General features: G+C 37.0%; 1 protein-coding gene across 17 annotated transcripts in view; it reads left to right on the forward strand.

The window, feature by feature from the left end:
• Nucleotides 1–22,631, forward strand: part of ARFIP1 (ADP ribosylation factor interacting protein 1) — a 110,957-nt gene that overhangs the window by 28,269 nt on the left and 60,057 nt on the right. For 15 of the 17 annotated variants that reach the window (XM_057726192.1, XM_057726199.1, XM_057726193.1 and 12 more), the window contains one exon: nucleotides 12,934–13,035. In XM_057726192.1, the coding sequence (XP_057582175.1) occupies nucleotides 12,934–13,035 (102 nt within the window). Of the gene's footprint in view, nucleotides 1–11,820; nucleotides 11,882–12,933; nucleotides 13,036–20,055; nucleotides 20,562–22,631 lie in introns of those variants that run through there. The other 2 variants (XM_057726198.1, XM_057726207.1) reach the window with 2 other exon arrangements.

The raw sequence follows: 22,631 nt of genomic DNA on the forward strand, positions 1-22,631 counted from the left end.
ATGTATTCTTTTTGTGTGTGGCTTTTTTAGCTCAGCATATTATGAGATTAATCAACAGTTATTGCATGTGTCAGCAATGCGCTCTATTTTTTTATTGCTGAGGAATATTGCATTATATGTATGTGCTATAATTTGTTTATCCATTAATCCTTTTTTTTTAAATTATTTTTTTTATTTGTTGGCTGCTTTGGGTCTTCGTTGCTGCACACAGGCCCTCTGCAGCTGCAGAGAGCGGGGGCCCCTCTTCATTGGAGTGCGCTGGCTTTTTATTGTGGTGGCTTCTCTTGTTGCGGAGCACAGGCTCTAGGCACCCGGGCTTCAGTAGTTGCGGCATGTGGGCTCAATAGTTGTGGCTCGTGGGCTCTAGAGCACAGGCTCAGTAGTTGTAGTAGGCGCACGGACTTAGTTGCTCTGCGGCATGTGGGATCCTTCTGGACCAGGGCCCGAACTCGTGTTCCCCTGCATTGGCAGGCGGACTCCCAAACACTGCGCCACCAGGGAGGCCCCCATTAATCTGTTAATGGGCACTTTTTTTTTCTAGGTTTGGGCTCTTAAGAGTAAAGCTGCTATGAATACACACATACAAGTCTCTTTGGGACATTTGTTTTTATTTTTCTGATGAGTGCTTAGTATAGAATGACTGAGTGGTATGATCAAGTGTATGTTTACTTTTATAAGAAATTGCTAAACAGTCCTCCAAAGTGAAGTAGTTTTTTACATCTCCTCCAATAGTGTATGCAAATTCCAGTTACTCTTTAGCAACACTTGGTATTGTCAGTCTTACTAACTTTAGCCATTGCATTGGGTATTTAGTTGTATCTTCTTGTGGCTTTAGATTGCATTTCCTTGATGATTAGTGATATTTGAACATCTTATGCACTTACTAGCAATTCATTTGTTTTCTTTATTGAAGTGTCTGTTAAAATTTTGGCTGTATTTTATTTAGTTTGTTTGTCTTATTATTAAATTTTAAGACATTTATATCTTTTGAATACCAGTCATTTGTCAGATATATATCTTGCATCTGTTTTCCTCCAGTCTGTGGCTTGCCTTTTCATTTTTTTAATGGTGTCTCTTTGAAGTTTTCAATTTTGATGAAGTCCAGGTTATCAGTGTTTCTCTTATTTGTTTTGTTTCCTAAGAAATGTTTGCCTACCCCAGGGTCATTGTTCAATCTACTAATAACCCCGTCAAAGGCATTCTTCTTTTCTGTTATTAAGTGATTTTTATCTCTAGCATTTCTTTTTGGTTCTTTGTTAGGATTTCTACATCTCTGCTTACGTTGCCTGCCTGTTCATGCATGCTGTCTACTTTATCCATTACAGCCCTTAGCATATTAATCATAGTTGTTATAAATTCCTGGTCTGATAATTCCAATATCCCTGCCATTTCTGGTTGTGATGCTTGCTCTGTGACCTCAAATTGTGTTTTTTGCCTTTGGAGGCCTTGTAATTTTTTTCTTGACAGTCAGACATGATATGTCCGGTAAATAGGCCTTTAGCAAGGTGGGGGTAAGTTGGGGGAGGAGGGAAGCATTAGATAGTCCTCTGATTCGGTGTCAGTCTTTTAGTGAGTCTGTGCATCTGAATTGTGAACTTCACAAGTGTTTCTCAGTTCTTCTCTCCTCCCCTTAGGTGGGACAGGATAGCTACAGTGTGCTGGGTTTGGGTATTTCCCTTCCTCAGCTCTGTTAGGTGCTGGTTATATCCAAGCAGGTTAGGTTCTGGTTTCTCCTGAGGGTAGGCCTTGTTAAGAATAGAGCACTCAGTGTATTTCAAAATGGTTTCAATTCTCCACCACTTGCTGGAAGGATGAGGGGGTTTTTCTGTGATATTTGTGGGGGTAACCTGGTCCACCTCTTGGAAGCAAAATTCAATATTGCGGGGCCCTGCTAATGACTGGGTTCCCCTCTGGAGTCTTTAACTCTCACAGCTGTCCACACTGAGCCTCCAGCAACTCATTGATTACAGTCCAGGTTTTCCTATCCCAGCACTGGTTCTTGAGGTGGTTTCCACTGGTTTTTGCTCTGATAAGCCATGAGTCCCTGCATTTGCCTGTCTCTCCAGTTTTGGAAGTCGCAGTGTGTCCTTTGTCTCCCCTCTTCTATGAATCCAAGAAGAGTTGTTGGTTTTTCAGTCTGTTCAGCTTCTTGTTGTTAGAATGAAGTGGTGACTCCCAAGCTCCGTACATGCAGAAACGAAACCAGAAGTCACGGTCGTGACTGAGTTCTTCCCCACACCAAGGTAACCACTGTTCTGCCTACAGTCATCGTTCCTTATTGGTTTTCTTTTTGACTTGAATTATATGGTGTGTACTCTTTGGGTCTGGCTTCATTGGCTTAACATTGTGAGATTTTTTTCTGTTTTTTTAAAGCAGTAGTTCTGTGTTATTTCTATGTAGTATTCCGTTGTATGATTATACTACAATTTCTTTATCTGTTCTACTGTTGATGGACATTTGGGTTGTTTCCAGTTTTTAGTTATTTTGGATAAAGCTGCTGTGAATATTCGTGTACTTGTTTTATGATAGACATATGCACTGTATTTCTTGGGTGTCTTTCCTAGGAGTGGAGTTGCTAGGTCATAGGACGGGCATATGTTTAACTCTAATAATACTGCCAAAAAGTTTTCCACAGTGATTTTACCAGTTTTGACTTGTGCCAGCAATGTATGAGAATCCACATACTTGCGAACACTTGGTTTTGTCAGTCTTTATAAATTTGGCCATTCTAATGGGTGTATAGTAGAATCTGATTTGTGGTTTTAGTCTGCATGATAAGTTGGACTGAATGACTTGTAGATCCTTCCTAATACTGAAGTTTTATGTTTGTTTGCTTAAGAGTCTAGTGCTTGCTTATAGCAGTGGTTCTCAATTAGCTACACATTGGAATCAGCTGGTGAGCTTTTAAAACTTAAAGTTCCCCAGGTAGTTCTAAGAGGCAGAGAGGGTTGAAAATCATTGGCATTTATTAATGAAACATTCTGTGCCTCTCAGGACTTTGCTGTACCCTTTGGTGAGCGACATGTTCAGCTTTCTTGTTGCCCAAGCCAAAAATTGGGTAGGGGGTAGTGAGGGGGCATGGGTTATCCTACATTACTCTCCCTTCTTGATCCCCCACAATCTAGTCACTCTGAGTCTCTTACTTTACTGCTTAAAGAACTTTTGAATCCACCTTTTTCCATTCCCACAACCTGAATTTAGATCTTTATTATCTCTTACTTGGACTGTAAAATACCTCCTAAACAGTTCTTCTACCTCTAGTCTTTCCTTCTTTCCTTCAGTCTAACCTCCTACCAGACTGTTCTCTAAAATAAATTGATGAAATTCTTCTGCTTCTTCCTCCTTTATCTCTTTTAGGAGAAGCCCACACTTGGGTCTGGCGTTTATAGAGTCCATCTTGATAGTCTCCTGCATACTTTTTTAGCCTCCTTGGTATTTTTATTTTTAAAACTTTTAATTTTGATAAAATTTCATACAGAAAACTTAAACTCTTTACCCAGATTCATCGATCATTGTTTTGTCCCATCTACTTTAATGTTTTTTCTTTATATATACAGTTTCTTCTCTTTTGAACCATTTGAGAGTGATTTGCAGACATCGTGTCCTTTTACTGCTAAGAACAAGGACTTTTTCTTATATAATCTCAGTACTTTTATCAAAATTAGAAAATTATTTAGGAAATTGATACAATGCTATTATTTAATCCACAGTTGTTTCAGTAATGTCCGTTATAGCTGTATTTTTCCTATTTTGTCCATATTGTATATTGTATTTAGCTGTCATTTATCTTGTCTCCATTTATCTGCAACAGTTCATCTACTTTTGTTTTTCATGAATTAAGCTTTTTGAAGTATACGAGCCAGGTTTTCTGTTGTCTACTATCTATTTCCTTGATTTTTGGTCTTTATTATTATTTCCTTCCTACGTCCTACTTTTAGTTTAATTTGCTCTTTTTTCTGTTTTCTTAAGGTGCAATCTTAGATTGTTGGTTTAAGAGCTTCCTTCTGTTCAAATATAAGCATTTAAAGCTGTAAATTTCTCTCTAAGTGTTGCTTTAGGTGCATCCCACAAATATTGTTTTGCTGTGTTTTCATTATCATTCAGTTCAAAATATTTTCTTTCTCTTGTGGTTTCTTCTTTTTCACATTAATTTTTTAGATGTTTTGTTTAATTTCCAAATTTTGGGGGATTTCCTGCATATGTTGTGTGATTGATTATAATTAAATGCCACTGTGTTCCTAGAACATTCTCTATATGGTTTCAATCTTTTAAAATTTATTGTCTTGTTTTATGGCCCAAAATATGATCTATTTTGCTAAACACGTCATGTTCATGTGAAAATAATTTTTATTCTGCCATTATTAAATTTCCTGTTCTATAAATATCAGTCAGGGTGGCTGATAGTATTCAGATCTTCTATGTCTATGCTAGTTTTCTTTGTCTAGTTGTTCTTTCAGTTGCTATAAGAATTGTGGTAAAGTCTTCAGCTATGATTGTGGAGTTGTCTTTTTCTCCTTTTAATTCTGTGAATATTTGTTTCATTTATTTTGAAGCTCTGTTATTGGAACCAACATACACATTTATGAGTGTTACATATTCCTGATGAACTGATCATTTTATCATTATGAAACATCTCTATCTCTGGTAATACTTTTTAAAAAAATCTATTTTATCAGCTATTAATAAAACCGTGCCAACTTTCTTATACTCACTCTTTGCATGGTGTATCTTTTTCCATCCATTTATTTTCAATCTGTTTATACCTTTGGTTTTAAAGTGCATCTCTCATAGATAGAATATAGTAGGGTCATTTAAAAAACATTTCCAGGAAATTCCATGGCAGATCAGTGGTTAGGACTCCACGCTTTTGCTCTTGAGGGCCCGGGTTCAATCCCTTGTCGAGGAATTAAGACCCGGCAAGTTGTGTGGCATGGCCAAAATATAATCCATTCTGACAATCTCTGCCTTTTAACTGAGATGTTTAGTCCAATAATATTTAATGCCATTATTAATGTGATTGATTTTTGTATCTACCCTTTTAGTTTCTTTATTTTTTATTCCTTTGTACTTTTTCTCTCCTCTTTTCCTGCCTTTTTATTTATTATTTGAATATTTTAAAGAATTTCATTTTTATTTACCTGGTAATTTTTTAGTTCTACTTCTTTGCATTAAACTTCTAGTGGTTGCCATAATGATTATAGTATATACATTAAACTTTTCATATTTCACTTATAATTAATAATGTACTGCTTTTCTCTTAAAACAGAAATTTTGTAACCTTTTAGGTCCATATTTCGCTTATCTCCCCCCTTGTTCTTTCATATAATTATTTTTTATATATTACATCTAGGTACATTGTAAACCACAGAAATGATGTTATAACATTTGCTTTAAGCAGTTTTATGGTTTATAAAGAAATTGAAATGAAAAGGCAAAAAGAAAAAAATGGTTTTTGCATTTACGCAGGTAATTACCATTTCATTTCTTTCTCATTCTTCTCTGAACATCCATTTTTTCTGTCTGGTTTTATTTCCCTTCAGCACTTTAGCTTTTCTGGTAGTTCAGGTCTGCTGGGGATGAATTCTCTTCGTTTTATCTGAAAGTATCCTTAATATCCTCTCTAACTCTTAAAGGATATTTTCACTGGATATAGAATTCTGGGTGGACAGTTTTCTTCTTTTTACCACAATGTTGCACTCTCTTCTGGCCTTTACAATTTCTGATGCGAAATCAGACATTAATTGGATTGTTGTTCTCTGATAGTATTTTTTTTTTCTCTTGCTGCTTTTGAGGTTAGCTCATTATATTTGGCTTTAAATAGTTTGAGAGTGATGTACTTTGTGTTTATTCTGCATGCTGTTCATTAAACATCTTGCATCTATAAATTTTTGTCTTTCATCAAATTTGGAAAAAATTGTGCCATTAATTCTCCACTTTTTCTATACTCTTTTCTCTCTCCTTTACTTCTTGTATTTTACTTACAGATAAATTGGAATATTTAATATTGTCTCACAGGTGTGTGAAGCTCTTTATCTTTAGTCTTTTTTTCTCTCTATTCCTCACCTTGGATAACTTATATTGATTTAATTTAGTTTTACTCTTTCCTGTGTCATCTTCATTTGGCTAGGTCCATCCAGTGAATTTTTTCTTTGAAAAATTGTAGTTTTCCATTCTAGAATCCATTTGCTTCATTTTTCCTATGCTGAGATTTCCTGTTTTTTTCACTGAGCTTTTTGATTCACTGAAAATATTTTGTTTTACTTAATTGAAGGTATTACAATAGCATCTTTTAAATCCGTGTCTGTTAGTTCTGATCTCTGGTTCATCTCAGAGCCAGACTAAATTGATTTTCTTTTCCCTTGGGAATTCTGTTTCATTTTCATGGTTCATTATATATCTGATAATTTTGGATTGGATCCTGAACATTTTGAACATCGAGATGTGAAGATCCTGAATTCTGTTATTCTTCTCCAGTATTGCGTCCTTTGTTTTGGCTGATAATTTTCTTGGCTGGACTTGCATTACGAACTCTGTTTCTTGGGTGGTAGCTCTGGTCTCAGTTCAGATCTTTTGTCTTATGTGAGCTCAGTCAAGTCCGTTCTGTGCAGGTACCTTGAGGGTTTAGAGATGTGAGTAGACAGAGTTTGGGAATCCCCTTTCTGGATCTTTCCTTTTCAGGATTCTCCCATACCTTTTGCTTTTGTGAACTTAACTTTTCCCCAACTCAAAAGGACAAGTTTTGCCCTGGATGCTCTGGCAGCTACTGGGCGCACAGCATGGATAGGATTTAGGTTTAGGCTAAAAGCCGAGGAGATGGAGATTTGCCTGCATGGTTCCCTATCTCCTCATCTCCAAGCAAACACGTGCTCTCCACTAGAGTCTCTATTCTCCACTGACTTCAAGTAATTGCTTTTTAAATTGTGTTCAGCTTTTACAAATGTTTTCTGTGCAGGGTTGGGGAGGTTTAGTATAGAGTCTTAGTCTATTAGTTCCAGAAGCAGAAACCTGCCTTCTTTTTTACCTGCCCTTGGAAGCCTCCTGTTGTGGTGTTCCTCCTACCCTGCTTGCCATCGCTTATAAGTTTCCTTTGCTAGTTCCTCCCATGTCCAAATATTGGGGTGTCCTAGAGCTCAGTCCACAAACCTCTCTTTTCTGTCTACATCAGCTTTCTAGATCAGAGGTCAAGCCAAATCCATGCCTAATCATTTATGTATTGCCTGTGGCTGCTTTGGGGCTGTGACAGCAGAGTTGAATAGTTGTAACAGACCTTATGGTTCACAAAGCCTAAAATATTTTCTATTTGGCTGTTTATAGAAGTTGTCAGTTGACCCCTGTTCTAGGTGATCTTATCCAGCACAAGGGGTTTAAATGCCATTTACACACTGATAACTTCTAAATTTCTTATCCCCAGCTTCAAGCTTTCTTCTGGACTTCAGGCTCATATATCTGAGAGCCTAGTAACCTTAGCCACATAAACCTTAATATGTCCTAAACTAAACGCTAGCTATTTTCTCTGTCTTGTGCTCCCCTTCCAGTCTTGCCCAGGTCTGTTAATAGCAATTCCACATTTTCAGCTGTTGGGGCCAAAAAACCTGTGTAGTTGTCCTTGACCTCCCTTTTTTTCCATCTCCCACATCTGTCTGTAAGGAATTCTGTTTGGTTATACCTTCAGAATGTGCCTAGAATCTAACCACTTCTTACCTCCCCAGCCAGTCACCCTACTCCAAGCTACCACTATCTCTTGCTTAGATTATTCCATTGAATTGTTTTCCTTGCTTCTGCCTATGCTCACTTATAGTTTAATTCAACACAGAAGAAGAAAAGTGATCCTTTTTAAACATAAGTCCTGTCATTTCACTGTTATGTTCAAAAGCCTCAAGTGGCTTCTCATTTCACTTAGAATAAAATCCAAAGTTCTTATTATGGTCTTTAAATCTACACATGTTCTTGCCCTTTGCTGCCTCTCTGACATTTCCTTCTCTTTTCCTCTGGCCCTCAAGCTGCATGGCCTTCTCATTGTTCCTTGAAAAGCTGAATGTGTTCCCACCTTCTGGTCTTTGTATTTACTGTTTCTTCTGCCTGGGGTTCTGTACTCCCAGGTATCTGTATGGCTTACTGCCTCACTTTATTCAGGTCTCACAAAAATATGATACCTCCTCTGAGGTTTTCCCTGACTACCTAATTTAAAGCAGCATGTTCATGAGCACGTGTGTATATACATGCCCATTAGCATTTATGACTGTGTAACATGTATTTGTTTGTTTTCCTCAACAAGGATGTGAGCTCTATGAGGGTAGGGAGTTTTGTCTGTTTTGCTCACCACTCTATCCTGAGTGTCTGACATCGTGCCTGGCACACTGGAGAGCTCAGTAAATTAGTTGAACCGATGAACATGTGAATGAATAATCACCATTCTACCCAAATTGCTTTAGTTGCAATTTCTAGAATATACTAGACTCTTTATATTCTGCTCCTATTATTCCTTCTGTTTAGAATCTCTCCTTTACTGTATACCCATCTGCCATCCTATAAGATTCAGCTTAAATGTCACCTCTGATTAAGTCTTCCCTCTAGGTGCTTACCATGTTTAGTGCTCCTCTCTGGTGCTCACAACGTTGTATTGTAGTTATTTTTTACCAATACTTCTAGTTCCTAGAAAGCTAAGATCTGATTTCTCTTTCCTCCCATGCATATTGCGTAGAAGATAGTAAATACCTGTTAAATCACCAGCTATTTTTAGGAGGAAGAAAGTAAGAGCATATCTTGCAATTTGGAAGAGTGATGATTATTTAGATAGCTAGATCTTAGTCTTCCGGATTGGATTAGAGACCAAATACCTAGTGTCTATACATCTCTTAATTGCAAGGAGCAGAAACTTAACTCCAGTAGCCTCAAGTAATCTGGGTATATTGTTAGGATGCAGTGGCAGTGAGGAAAATAGGGATCTCAGAAGAATCCAAGATGCCAAGACCCTTCAATGGAAAAAGAAAAGTCTCTTGAACAAATGGCTCTGGGAAGACTGGATATCAACATGCAGATTGGACCGTATCTTATACCATACACAAAGTTAGCTCCAAAATGTATCAAAGACCTAAATGTAAGACCTATAAGTATAAAACTCTTAGAAGAAAAGCTTATGATAGTGGATTTGGCAAAGATTTCCTGAATATGACACCAAAAGCACTGACAACAAAAGTGAAAATAGAAAAACTGAACTACATTTAAACTAAAAACTTCTATACATCAAAAGACACAATCAACAGAGTGAAAAGGTAGCCTACAGAATGGGAGAAAATATTTGCAGATCATATATCGGATGAGGTTAATATCCAGAATATATAAAGAACTCCTACAGCTCAGCAGTTAAAATACAAATAACCTGATTTAAAAATGGATCAAAGACTTGAATAGACGTTTCTTCAAAGATGATCCACAAATGGCCAGCAAGCATATGAAAAGGTGCTCAGCATTGCTAATCGTTAGGGAAAGGCACATTACAACCACAGTGAGATATCTCCTCACACTTAATAGGATGGCTGCTATTTAAAGTGTAAATAACAATTACTGGTGAGGATATGAAGAAATTGGAAGCTTTGTGCACTGTTGGTAGGAATATAAAATTGTGCAACCATTATGGAAAGGAGTATGATGTTCCTAAAAAATTTTAAAATAGAATCACCATGTGTTCTAGCAGTCCCACTTTGGGGTATATTTCCAGAAGAATTGAAAGCAAGATCTTGAAGAGATACTTGCACTATTCATAGCAGCACTGTTCATAATAGCCAAGACATGGAAGCAACCTTAAACGTCCAGGAGTGGACGACTGAATAAATAAAATGTGATATATACATATAATGGAATATTACTCAGCCTTAAAAAGAAAGGAAATTTTGACACATGTCCAACATGGATGAATCTTGAGGACATTGTGTAAAGTGAAATAAGCTAGTCATAAAAGGTCAAGTACTGTAGGATTGATTCCGTTGGTATGAGGTATTCAGAGCAGTCAAATTCATAGAAGCAGAAAGTAGAATGATGCTTACCAAGGGCTATGGAGAAGTAGGGGGGCTGGGAATGGAGAGTTGTTCAATGGGTACAGTTTCAGTTTTGCAAGATGAAAATGTTCTGGAGATTGCACAGCAATGTGAGTGCTGTACATAACACTACTGAACGATGCATTTAGAAATGGTTAAGATGGTAAATTCTATGTTACACGTCTTTTACCACATTAAAAAAAAAGAATCTAAGAAGAGAAGATTTGCATGAGGTCATAATTTAGAAACAGAGGAAGATCTAGATACAAATAACACTTTGTCAACAAACTGACAAGTTTGATAACACTTGTCAAGTAGAGTTTATGAATTTTTAAACTGTGACTTTTCATCAAAATAATTCTACTCTTTGCTCTTCTTGTGCTTTCATTTGTTTTCCCAGTACCCTAGTTCAGGGGTCCCCAGCCCCCGGGCTACAGACCGGTACCGGTCCACGGTCCGTTAGGAACAGGGCTGCACAGCGGGAGGTGAGTGGTGGGTCAGCGAGTGAAGCTTCATCTGCCGCTCCCTATCGCCTGCATTACCACCTGAACCATCAGCCCCCACCCCACACCCCCATCTGTGGAAAAGTTGTCTTCAACAGAACTGGTCCCCTGGTGCCAAAAAGGTTGGGGTCCTCTGCCCTAGTTGACTGATGCACTCAGCATCCCCAGTTCATACCTTCAGAGAGAGTCTGATTAGCTCAGGAAATTCCTCTTTCCTCTGTTGGGCAATGGTTTTCTAACCTGGCCTTCTCTTGAAACCTGTCTTGTAAGACCTTGTGTCAGGGATTCTTCTTTGGTTCAGTCAGTGGCCACCCCTTAATTGGGAACTGTGAAAGAGACAGTTTCTCCTAGTAGAGATCAGTGAATGTCTGTAAATATATGCATAAAAGTAGCCAGATATAATTTAAATAAGACATTTCAAATCCTTTTAAAGTAGATACTGCTTTAGAATAATAATAAGGGAGATATAGTGGGTGCTGTGGTGAGGGGCTCAGTTACCTCCTTTAGGACCAGGGTCCTCCTTCCAGGAGAGGTGCCTGCTTAGGGCTCATAGCTGAGTCTCCCCAGGAATTGCCTCTGCCGAAGAAGCTGCCTTGTCCACCATTATACCCCCATCCAGGGGATAACCTGCATCTAATAATCAGGGGTATGGATGTGGGGATACAGAGGTCTGGCGCCCTTGCCTTAATTTGGAACAACTTTAAAGAGTCATCTCAGCCTCAGTGCTCCATGTAGAATTGAACAAGGCCTGTAACGTAACAGCAGCCTTGCCGCTTTGTCCAGTGTTGCTGCCCTCACTTGCTTTAGTGGAGAACCCTACAGTAAGTTTTCTGCATTCAGAGACTCTTCCCCCAGAATCCAATCTAAAGCAGAGGAGCTGTTGTTGTCCCCTCTTGAGCTTTTGAAATCGTCTCTCTGAAATGTTCTTTTAAATTTTCAAGGCTTACATGAGATGTTCAGTTTATTAGTTTCGAACCTATGGTAAGGTGAACTCTGAAATATGGCATTTTTTAAACCAGTATGTTTTATAAGATATTTAGGAATGCAAGGAAATAACTAAGTTTTCTGGGAAATGCTTTAAGTGAGATTAACAGGATTTCGCATTATTATAAAATTTATTTCATTGGCTTAACCAATTAGGATTTCACTTTGACATTTTAGTCTTTTATTAAAACTGCCTCCAAATAAAGTACATTGATTTTGAGATACTTGGTAGTTCACTTCTTTTGTTTTGCTATTTCAGATATTTCTTCTTGTTTTCATTTTTGTTTTTTTACTGCAGTGATATCCATAAGAAGTAACAAATGTGTGACTACATGCTCCATGGGTGGGACAAGGGAGAGAGTGAGTGTGGAACATAAGTGTATAATGATCATTTTAACACCTTCATAACTACAAATCAGAGTTCTGATGTAGCTCATATCTTTTCCATTCCGTAAACATTTATGAGAACCTCTTGCCTGCCAAACCCTGGGCTAATCTCTAATGATACGGAGATGGCTATGACTGTATCTGTCCTCAAGGACCTGACTTTACTAAAAAGGAATGTATTCATTTACCTGCTTAAATCTGTATTTTGTTGCCCTGGGAACACAAAGATGTAGAGGTAGTCTATTAAATTTTGTGTCAGACATTAGAAACATCATTATGTGTAAAACTTGTCATGGTGAAAAAAAAAAAAAAGGTTTGTATAAGTAGAAGTGTAATATAAATGTGGATCTGTGGGAAGCAGAACATTTCTAGAGCTGCCAAGAAATAGAAATCTGGCCTAGGAAGACCCTAGGATTTATACAATCTATAACTATTCCAGAAGGTTTGGTTCCAGAGGATCCTAAAGAAAGAGGGGCAGATAGATACTTACTGTTTCAGGTGTTTACTGGAGTTCAGTCAGTGTCCCAAACTGAATCAGTAATAATTTTCACCACAGCAGTGACTACCTAATTTTATTTTATTTTTTAATTCTCCAGAATCTAGTAAGAGTGCCTTGCACATAACAAGTTTCACTAATTGCTGGTTAAATTTGTCTATACCACTGTTTTTCGGATCTTTCAGGGAGTCTGCAAGGTCAAAACTGTTTTCAATAATACTAAGACATTATTTGCATTTTTTAAATTTTTGTGTCGTTTATACTATTTACAAGGTAAGGATATTGCCATCGGTACCTACACGTACATTGAAGATCAAGAAATCTAAGTGAATGCAGTTTTAAAAGCCAGATGTGGTTTTTATTATATTAGTATCACGCGTATTATATAAGGATTAGGTAGGTTGTAATTATTTTTAAAAAGGGCTATAATGGTGGCTTTCAGGCGCTATAAACATGAATATAGTCTTTTGAATATTTGCCTTTTATGATTTGATGTTATTTATGACTGTTTCTTTCCTCTTTTTTTTAGGAGTCTATCATGGCTCAAGAATCTCCAAAAAATTCAGCAGCAGAAATTCCGGTGACTAGTAACGGAGAAGTTGATGACTCTCATGAACATGGCTTTAATAGGGTAAGAACACTTTTCTGTGTCTTAATCCAAAGAATCATGATATAAGTCCTTAAACACAGAGACGAAAGTAATAGAGTTTAATATAGGAATATGTTCCTTGATTGACTGAAATGCCAGGAATCCAGTGTTGTTATGGAGGGATGACCGGGTGGGTCATGTTAGCGATTTGTCAATTGTAAGCTCCAGGACTTCCCTGGCGGTCCAGTGGTTAAGACTCTGTGCTTCCACTGCAGGTGGCACAGGCTCAATCCCTGGTCGGAGAACTAAGATCCCCCATGCTGCCCAGTGCGGCCAAAAAAAAAAAAAAAGAGTAAGCTGCAGGTCAATAAAGCGTTTAGACTTTGATGTTACTACCTGTATTTTTATTATATGACCAGAACAAGAGTGTATCTCATGATTTGGGCACATAAGTTTATCCTTTGTCCTTTATCCTTTAAAAAAATTGGTACTATCTTACCTCTTTTCTTAGTACATAATTCCTTAGTACATAGTTCCTAAGTAGGCTTGTCTTGACTTTGCTGTTCACTTTCTAAAGTGGCACATTTCACTCAGTGGAAAATGAAACTTGGGGTGTGTTTAATTGTGATCTGCTGCTCATTTGAAATTGAAATGTAATGCATTTTAATGGAAGCAGCATGAGTTTAGAGATAATGTGTGTTCAGATTTCAGCTGTGCCATTTCTAGCAGTGTAACCTTGGGCAGATATTTACTTAATCTCTTCTGGTTGTTGTTTTCTTATCTCACTAAATGAGATCTTATTTTCAGAGGGATAAATATTAAATGAGATTAAAATAAGTAATATGCCTAATATAGTCCTAGAGATCATAATGATGGTTATCATTTCTGGAGATACTTGCATTAAACATCCCTTTTTATGACATTTGATACATGTGTACAACTTTAAACTACCTTAAGAGTATAGTTTCATATTTTTGAAAAAGTAGTGGTTGAAAGATACTAGAATTATTTTATAGCTTAAATAGGACTCTTTTTACTTCATATGTTTAAGAATAAAAGTCTTTATTTTAGTTTCACAGAAGGTGGTGTTTTAGATCAGGATTCCCCATTCTCAGCATTGCCAACATAAACTCCCCTGGTGGGGGTTGGCCTGTGCGTGCAGGGCGGTCAGCAGCATCCCTGGCCTCTTCCTCATAGGTGCCAGTAGCGCCCTCTAGTTGTGACCAGCAAAAATGTCTCCAAGTGTTGCCAGATGTCAGGAGTCGGGACAAAGTTGCCTCTGGTTGAAAACCACTGTTTTAGATAGATCATTCTAATGGAGTTTTAGAAAATTCCACTGAATTTCACTTGCTTTTGGCTCAGCAGTCCTTTGGAAGAAACAAATGTGTTTTCAAGCTTGGGATGTGTTTATTTTAATTGCAAGTGTTTTAACTTCGTTTCTAAGCATGCATGGCCCAGTCCATAGAGTGACTGAAAAAAGAAAGACATTCTGAGCACTCAGAAGAAAGTTGCACTTCAGGTTTTAGTCTTTCTGGGATTTGAAAACACTAAGACACTTGCATGTTAAGGAGACTCAAGTTACCATCATTAGACAGTCTACCAATTACTTTACAAACTTCTGTTAATTCAAATAACTCATTATACCAGGATTTTAGTTAATGATTGCTTTCGTCTTATTTTTGGTAGCTCTTTTTTGCGAATTTATTCTGCAAATATTTACTGAGTGTCTGTTGTGTACCAGGTACTGGGGATATCATCACAACAAAAATGACAGAAATACCTGCCGCCAGGGAGGTGATATTCTGATAGACAGTGTAATGAAACCTTTGTCTAAGAAAAATGCAACACATGCAAAATGCTGCATTATTTTGGAGATTTGCCTGTCACCTTAAGCCTGTTTTTTTGTTTGTTTTGTTTTCTTTTTCAGCGATAGCTTATACATAGTAAAAAGCACAAATGGTAAGTGTAAAGCTCAATGGAACCACCACCCACATCAAGATGTAGAACATTTCCAGGTCCTTACCTTACCCTCTTGCCCTTTTCTAGGCAATACACCTCCCTCCCTCCCAGGGTAGTCACTACTACCATAACTCTGTTGTCATTGCTTACTTTTGACTCTTCCTAAACTGCATGTAAATGGAATCATACAGAGTGTACTCTTTGCTGACTGGCTTTCACTCAACATTATGTCTGTAATGTTGTTGTTGCTTTGGCAGTATTTAATTCTTTTTTATTGTAGTATAGTTTTCCATTGTGTTAATACACCACAGTTTGTATGTCCATTCTTCAGTTGATGGATGCCTAGGTCGTTTCCAGTCTGTGCCTATTATGAATAAAGCTGCTGTGACCTTTTTTTTTTTTCTTTTTGTCGCTCTCTATTGGAGTATAATAGCTTTACACTATTGTGCCAATTTCCACTGTACAACAAAGCGAATCAGCTGTATTTATACATATACCCCCATATCCCCTCCCTCTTGAGCCTCCATCCTGAGCATCCCTCCTGCCCTCCCTACCCCACCCCTCTAGGTCATCAGCAATTATCAAATTGATCCCCCTGTGTTGGGCAATTGCTTCCCACATGCTGTCCATTTTACATTTGGCAGTATATAAATGTGTGACCATTCTTACACAGGTCTTTTGGTGTAAATAATCACCTATTTCTGTCGGGTATATACCCTGGAGTGAAATCGCCAAGTCATGGGTACATGATGTTTGACTTTGGTAGATATTGTCAACTAGTTTGCCTAGTAATCAGACCAGCTGACAGTCCTGCTAGCAATGAATGAGTGTTCTAGTTATTCCACACAATCACCAATTTTTGGTACTGTCATACTTTTTCATTTTAGCCATTCTGATGGAATCATAGTGGTTATCTCATGGTTTTAACATGCATCTCCCTGGTGACTAATGATGTTGAGCATGTTTTCAGATTCTTATTGACCATTTGAATATTATCCTTTATGAAGTATCTTTTCAAGTCCTTTGCCTGTTTTCCTATTGAGTATATGCCTTTTTCTAATTCATTTGTAGGAGTTCTTTATATATTCTAGGTAGAAGTCATGTGTATGGATGTGTGTATTGCAGATGTTTACCTCCAGTCTGTAACTTGCTTTTTCACTGTATTAATAGTGTCTCTAGATGAGCAAAAGTTAATTTTAATGAAGTCCAATTTATTAGTGTTTCTTTCCCTTTAATGATTTTTGTGACCTTTCTAAGAAATCTTTGCCTATCCCAGTATCATAAAGATACACTATCTTCTTCTAAAGGTTTTACTGTTTTACTTCTCACACATGGGTCTGTGATTCATCTTGAATTTTGTGTATGGCATGATATAGGGGTCAAGGTTCATTTTTTTTCTTATATGCATATCATGATATTTATCGTTTGTTGAAAAGACTATCCCTTCTCCACACAGGGGCCTTTGCCGTTAATCAGGTGGTCATATATGTGTGGCTCTACTATTGGGCTGTCCGTTTTGTTTCTTGGTCTTTTTGTCTGTCCTTGCAATAATACCACACTATCTTACCTACTTATTTTTAGAGAAATTAAGTCTGGAACAAATACTAGCTTCAACCTTGATACCTGGTAGTTAATTCCTCCAGCTTCGTTCTTCTTCAGGGTTGCTTTATACCTTAAACCTATTCGTGAGTCTTTATTTAAGAACCTTTATTTGCCTTTGAGTAGTACTGAAAAGTTTTTTTTAATCCTTTGAAATTTTAACTTTAAAATAGAGTCTTATTAGAGTGAAGTGAATTAAATCATTATATATCTGTATAAGTTCTTTGCTTATGCAGTCAAAACCAGTTAACTTGCTGCTTTGTAAGTTTACTTCTTGTTTAATGTCTAATTCTCTTCTTGGAGAGTCCCCTGTAATGCTATGTCATTTTCTCTTGGGAGGTAGAAAAGGAAAAAAGGAAATGTTGTCCTGGAGGTCTCCTCTTACTGGATGTGAACTTTACCAGTAGGCAAGACTCCCTAGAAGGAATAATCCACTTCAACCAGTACACCACACTTTCCCTCCCTAAAGAAATTCAACATCATAAAACTTGTTCCTCTTTTGTACCTACTCTTATAAAAAATATAAATATTATTGTTTCTTACATATTTAATATTCTTTGAAATTAAAATTGGCTATGTGATCCCTTTTACTGTGAGAAACAGTATTTCAAAAGCATCTTTTGACTGTTTTAAATAAATTACACTCAAGATCTGTTAGGCACATATTTACCTGCATTTTGGTACACTATTTTCCTGAGCAATAACAGGGAAATTGTATTTAACATCAAATTCATGTTTGTGTGGTTTTTTTTGTTTTTGTTTGTTTGTTTGTTTTTTGGCGCACGGGCTTAGTTGCTCCGCGGCATGTGGGATCTTCCTGGAGCAGGGATCAAACCCGTGTCCTCTGCATTGGCAGGCAGATTCTTAACCACTGCGCCACCTAGGAAGCCCCATGTTTGTGTTTTAATATAGATAAAAGTTCATAGGGAACATAAGTGAATAATGTATTGCTTAGCATTCTGTAGACTAGTGAAGAGATTTCATGAAGAACTAGCTCATAACTAGAGTTTTCTGGGATATTTTACTAATATACATCTTTTATACATATTTTATGTTTAAAATCATATAATATACAACATTGTAAATCAACTATACTTCAATAAAAATGATAAAAAATGAAATAAAATAGAATCATAAAATGGCTTTTATGTAATGCATACTGCATAATGCACTTTTAAAAGTATAAAGCTGTGTATAAAATTAAGATTATGGTTTATTAAGTTGTCATAACTTGGCTGGCCAGTTGGTGTCACTGTGACCCAGGCAGTGAAATTGTAAATGTTTCTATTCTCCTTTCTGTGTCTCATGGCCGATGTTTCATTTTGCATTTGATTTCCCTTCTTAGTCTCCTACTGTGTGAGGCCCTGGAGGACTTTAACTCAACATTCACATCGAAATAGAAAATATAATGGGAGAATTTGTCCCAGAAATTCCCTGGCAGCAGCTTAACATGTATTAATGTTTCGAGGGCAATAGCTATAATGTAGAGAGGATAGGATAATCTTAGTATTATTATCACAGTTCTTTACAGCAAAAATATTTTTGCTTCTAAGTAAAAGTAATTGTTATTTTTTAAAGAGTAGTAAAGTTTAATCTCTAAGTACAAATTACTCTTTTGCTTATAAACTACATATTATTTATAATTTATTCTGTTATAGTGCTGGTCAAAATATTAGATTAGAAATGTACAATTTGTACCATGAGTTCAAGAAGCAAATATTAGCTCCTTGTGAATTAAGTTGAAACTTCTTATGAATTAAGTTATATTTGGCAGATTTAGAGAAATTACCTTAGTAGATATAGCTAAAATAAAACTTTTCCTGTGGTAGGCCCCAAACTAAAATTCATAATTTAGGTTTTTCCACCTATGGACCTTTTCTCTAGAAAAACATACATATACACAAAACTACCAAATCTTGGGTTCGATTTGAAGGAGTTTAGGATCCTTGAATCCTGACTGTCGGTCCTTAGGGTCCCTGTGTCTTAAGTACTCCTGGTCTACCAGCTTTGAGTTGAATCATAGGAGTTTAGTGCAGTAGGAGTACCTTGAAGATCCCTGAGTCTCACTACTTTATTTTACAACTGAGGAAAAGGGCCCCTGAGGCTGTGATGCAATTACCCATATTAACTAGGTGTATCAAAAGCTTATGTGATTGACTATAAGTACATTGTGGGCAAGAATGCTCAGTCATTACCTTATCTCCAGAGCCTGGCAGTGCTCGCACGTAATAGATAATCAGGCTTTCGTTAAATGTTTGGTGAATGAATGAACAAATGTTAGAACCGGAACTAGAAACATGGTTTCTAGCCTTCTGTGGAACAACAGGAAGAGATGTTATACTCTTAGTATATGACTTAGACTTGACCTTTTGTCCTTAATTTTCCATGTGCATCATGGTCATCATTGTTGTAGCTGTTGTTGGAAGTTTTATTGTTTTGGAAATTTTTATTGTTATTTTTCTTTTACTCTTTAATTCTTTTGTTAAAGAGTAAAGTAGTTTCTCCATTCCCCTGTACTTATCAGTCTGGATAACATACTTGAGCAGTCTAGAGGAGACTTGGGAAAGAATATGAATAGAAATTATAAGAACCCTGTTTTGAACATATTTTCTCCCCTCACCTTAATGTTGTAACTGTCCATTGACTTATCTGCTTTTCCTAAAAGCCTGGAATCACATTTAGGGCAGAGACAGTGTGTGCACACTGCACAGCTTATGGTTCACAGTAGTTGTTTAATGAAAGAATGAATTTCATTATGGCTTAAATTTAACATATTTTCTACTTCAGCCATCCTATCCTAGAGTTTGAATAACATGCGATGACAGTTCTTCCCCATCTTCTATGGTGATACAATATAATGTTTCTGTATTATCTGAAAAATTTAGTAGCTCAGTCAGTGGCAGCATTGATTTGATGAGAGCTTTTTTCCAAAGGCCAGTTTTTACCAGGTGTATATCTTGGACCCTTTTAAAGGTGTGGCAAATGTTTTTCAAGCGTTGTTGAATCCATGCAAATCTAGATTCATTTTAATATTTACTTTTTTAAGTATAGAATATATTCTTAGTACTATTACCACAAATTAAGTTTTAAAATATATATGTTTATTATATATACATCTATTAAATTAATTCTGGACTCATATCCCTGTTGAAAATTGTGAATAAGTATAATTTTTAATGAAAGGCTGAAGCTATATGTATCTTAATTATAATTTTTAGATTGTGCCTTTGTAAACAAGTGCTATCATAGATAAGCGTTTTACTATTTAGGAGAAATTGTTTTGAATGTAGTTACATACATATTTCCACAGTGATAGTCTTTGAATGAATTCAGCATTTCCTTGATGCAAATTGGTAAGTGATTTCATTCTTATCAAACTTCAGTACTACTTAGAATTTAGACCTTAGTCAAGATGCAGCGGTTGGGGTGGGGCCAAGAGAATAGACAGTAAACTGCCAGAAGATAGTGAAGCTGTAAGTTCTTGTTAAATGTTTGTTGAATGAATGAGAGGGAAGTGGGGAGAGAGAGAGAGAAATGAGATTGAGATTGAGTGCGTATGTGTGTGTTGATAAAATGAAGAAAGTAGGTTAAGTCAGGAGATTTGCTGTCTTGATCAGTGGAATAACAGATATGGGAGGAGATTGTGATCATAAAATAAGTTATTAGATATAAGATTCCAGAAGTGTTGCTTCCTGAGCAGTGACAAGATCCAAAGAGTGGCCATGGGAGTTCCAATTGCTTAAGTTGATTTGGGCATGAAAGGTGAACGGCATCAGAGATGAAGAAGTGGATGAAATCTGAGACTAAAGTGTAGGTTAGGGTGTACTGTATTAGTTGAATATATCTTTTATTTGCCATCACGCTTTTTTTGGCCCCTTGTCCAACTGCAGATCACCAAATCTGAATCAAACTACCAACCTTAGGCTTCCTACAAACATACCAAGGGGAAAAAAAATCATACATCTTTACAGATGGTTATTACTACAACCCATCATTCTGCATCAACATAGGTAGGCAGGCTTATGCAATAAATTTTCTTTCAATTAAGTATTTGTATTAAAAAAAATAAAACATACCACATGCCATTAGTAGAGTATGTTTTTGATGAGCTATGAAAACTCAGCTTAGACACCTTATATATCACTTTGGAAGTGACTGCAAACCAAACATAGAATCATTCTCTGAAAGTGTGCCCAGTGGCATGCAAAAAACAACTAGAATCATGGTAAAAGTTGGGGATAGAGCAGTAGACCTGGATATGCCGAAGCCCTCCTTATTGAGGGGACTGACCGGAAAGAAGGTAGGTGACAGAGGGGAGTCGGCGGGAGACCGGCAAGGACAGTGAGGGGTGAGGAGTCAGCATTCACAAGGAAAGCAGGCAGCAGCTCCCCACAGCAGAGTTCCTCAGAATGCAGACGGGATTACCTGCATCAGAATCACCCCGCTCACTTGTTTGAAATTCTGACTCCTGGGCTCTGCACTCCACCTTAATGAGAATTACAACAGGCAGCTAAGAAGCACCTGCGTTTTTAGTAGTTCTCTCAGGTGATTCTTACCTAAACCAAAGTTTGAGAACTGGTAGTTAGGAAGTGGAGAGCTGAAAATGCTGACCCTCCCTCTACCCGCTTGATAAACAGAATGTTGGAGAATAATCCACTTTGACTCAAGATAATTGTAGAGTGTCAGAGAGGCCTTCAGTCAGTGAGGAGGTTGAGGATGTTGCAATATGTTTACAGCTGAATTGGGAATGTGGAGGTCTGTTGAATAACAGCCCTGCTTCTGGCAGGACTCCTTATAAGCAGCTAACTGTTAAAACAACAAAAGGGGGTTTTAAATTACCAAATTTCCTAGAATATTTAACATAAATTTTTCAGTTTGTTTCTTTTAAAATTATATTATGTAAATGTTCTATCCATTTTGAAGAATGAGATAAGGTGTTTAAATTGAGAAAATTAAATGAAGTATTAGTATTATACTGATACTAAATACTAGGAATACCAAGAGGAACAAGATGGGTGGTCTTAGGGAGCTTATCATCTTCAGGAGAGAGAATACAGACAAATAATGTGAATGCCATATGAGAAGTGATATGCTTAGCCCGGTATAGCATGGTCTGAGAACAGGTATGAAGGAGTATAGAAAGATTACCTGAGGAATTGCCGTCCAAGCTGAGTCTAAAGGATGAGCTAACCAGATGAAGAAGGATAAAGAATAGTCCCATCAGAGGCAACTGGAAAGAGCTGAAAAAGGTGCAATACCATAGAATCGAAAATTCACTGTTGTTGCTGTAGGGAATGTGGGGACAGATGTGTGAGAAATTAGGCTGGAGAGGTAAGTAGGGGTGAGGTCCTGTAAAACCTCAAAACCATGTGGAGTTTGGACTTTACCTAAAAGGCAGTGGAGGGCCACTAAATGATATAAAAACTGAAGTACCTCATCACGCTTGCATTTTAGAAAGTTGTCTGCCTGCTGTTCAATGAATGAATTTCAGGGCTGACAAGACTAGAGACAAGGAAGACAGGTCTGTTAGGTCACCACGGGAAGAAGGGAAGTGAGACTTCGGACTTTGTTCTTGTAGAGAAACTAGGGCCAGTAAAGAATACCAAACCATTTTTAAAGGTGCAGATAGGAGGAAAACTGGGAAAATATAATGTAAAGGAACTTACATTGTAGAAGAGAGAAGAGAGTTCGTATAGTTTGTAGAATACCTGGAGAGTCCTTACAGATTGTTGGTGGTTACAATGCATGCTTTGCGAATTCCTCCTTTTAGAAAGATTTCTGCTTCTCCCTCTGAGTAAAAGGGGAGAATTCATTAATAAATCTCTAGTTCTGCTTTTGTATTGTAATGTTGTGCATTTATTAAGGATGTGTATTTTAAAGCAAATTTGCTGAACATTTTGTGTTCTTTAATTGTTAATTTTGCACTAACTTTAGTTCAAAAGTAGATTACTATACTAAATTATGAAGTTACATTTTTAACCTCATTCTTATTCTTAGCTCTGTTAAATATGCAAATGGAAGCAAGTTATTTTGCTTGAAAATGAGCACCCCTTCACAGCTTTATGAAAGCTGTAACTACA

This window comes from Hippopotamus amphibius, chromosome 3 (assembly GCF_030028045.1).
Source record: "Hippopotamus amphibius kiboko isolate mHipAmp2 chromosome 3, mHipAmp2.hap2, whole genome shotgun sequence".
Classification (NCBI taxonomy): Eukaryota; Metazoa; Chordata; class Mammalia; order Artiodactyla; family Hippopotamidae; genus Hippopotamus; species Hippopotamus amphibius.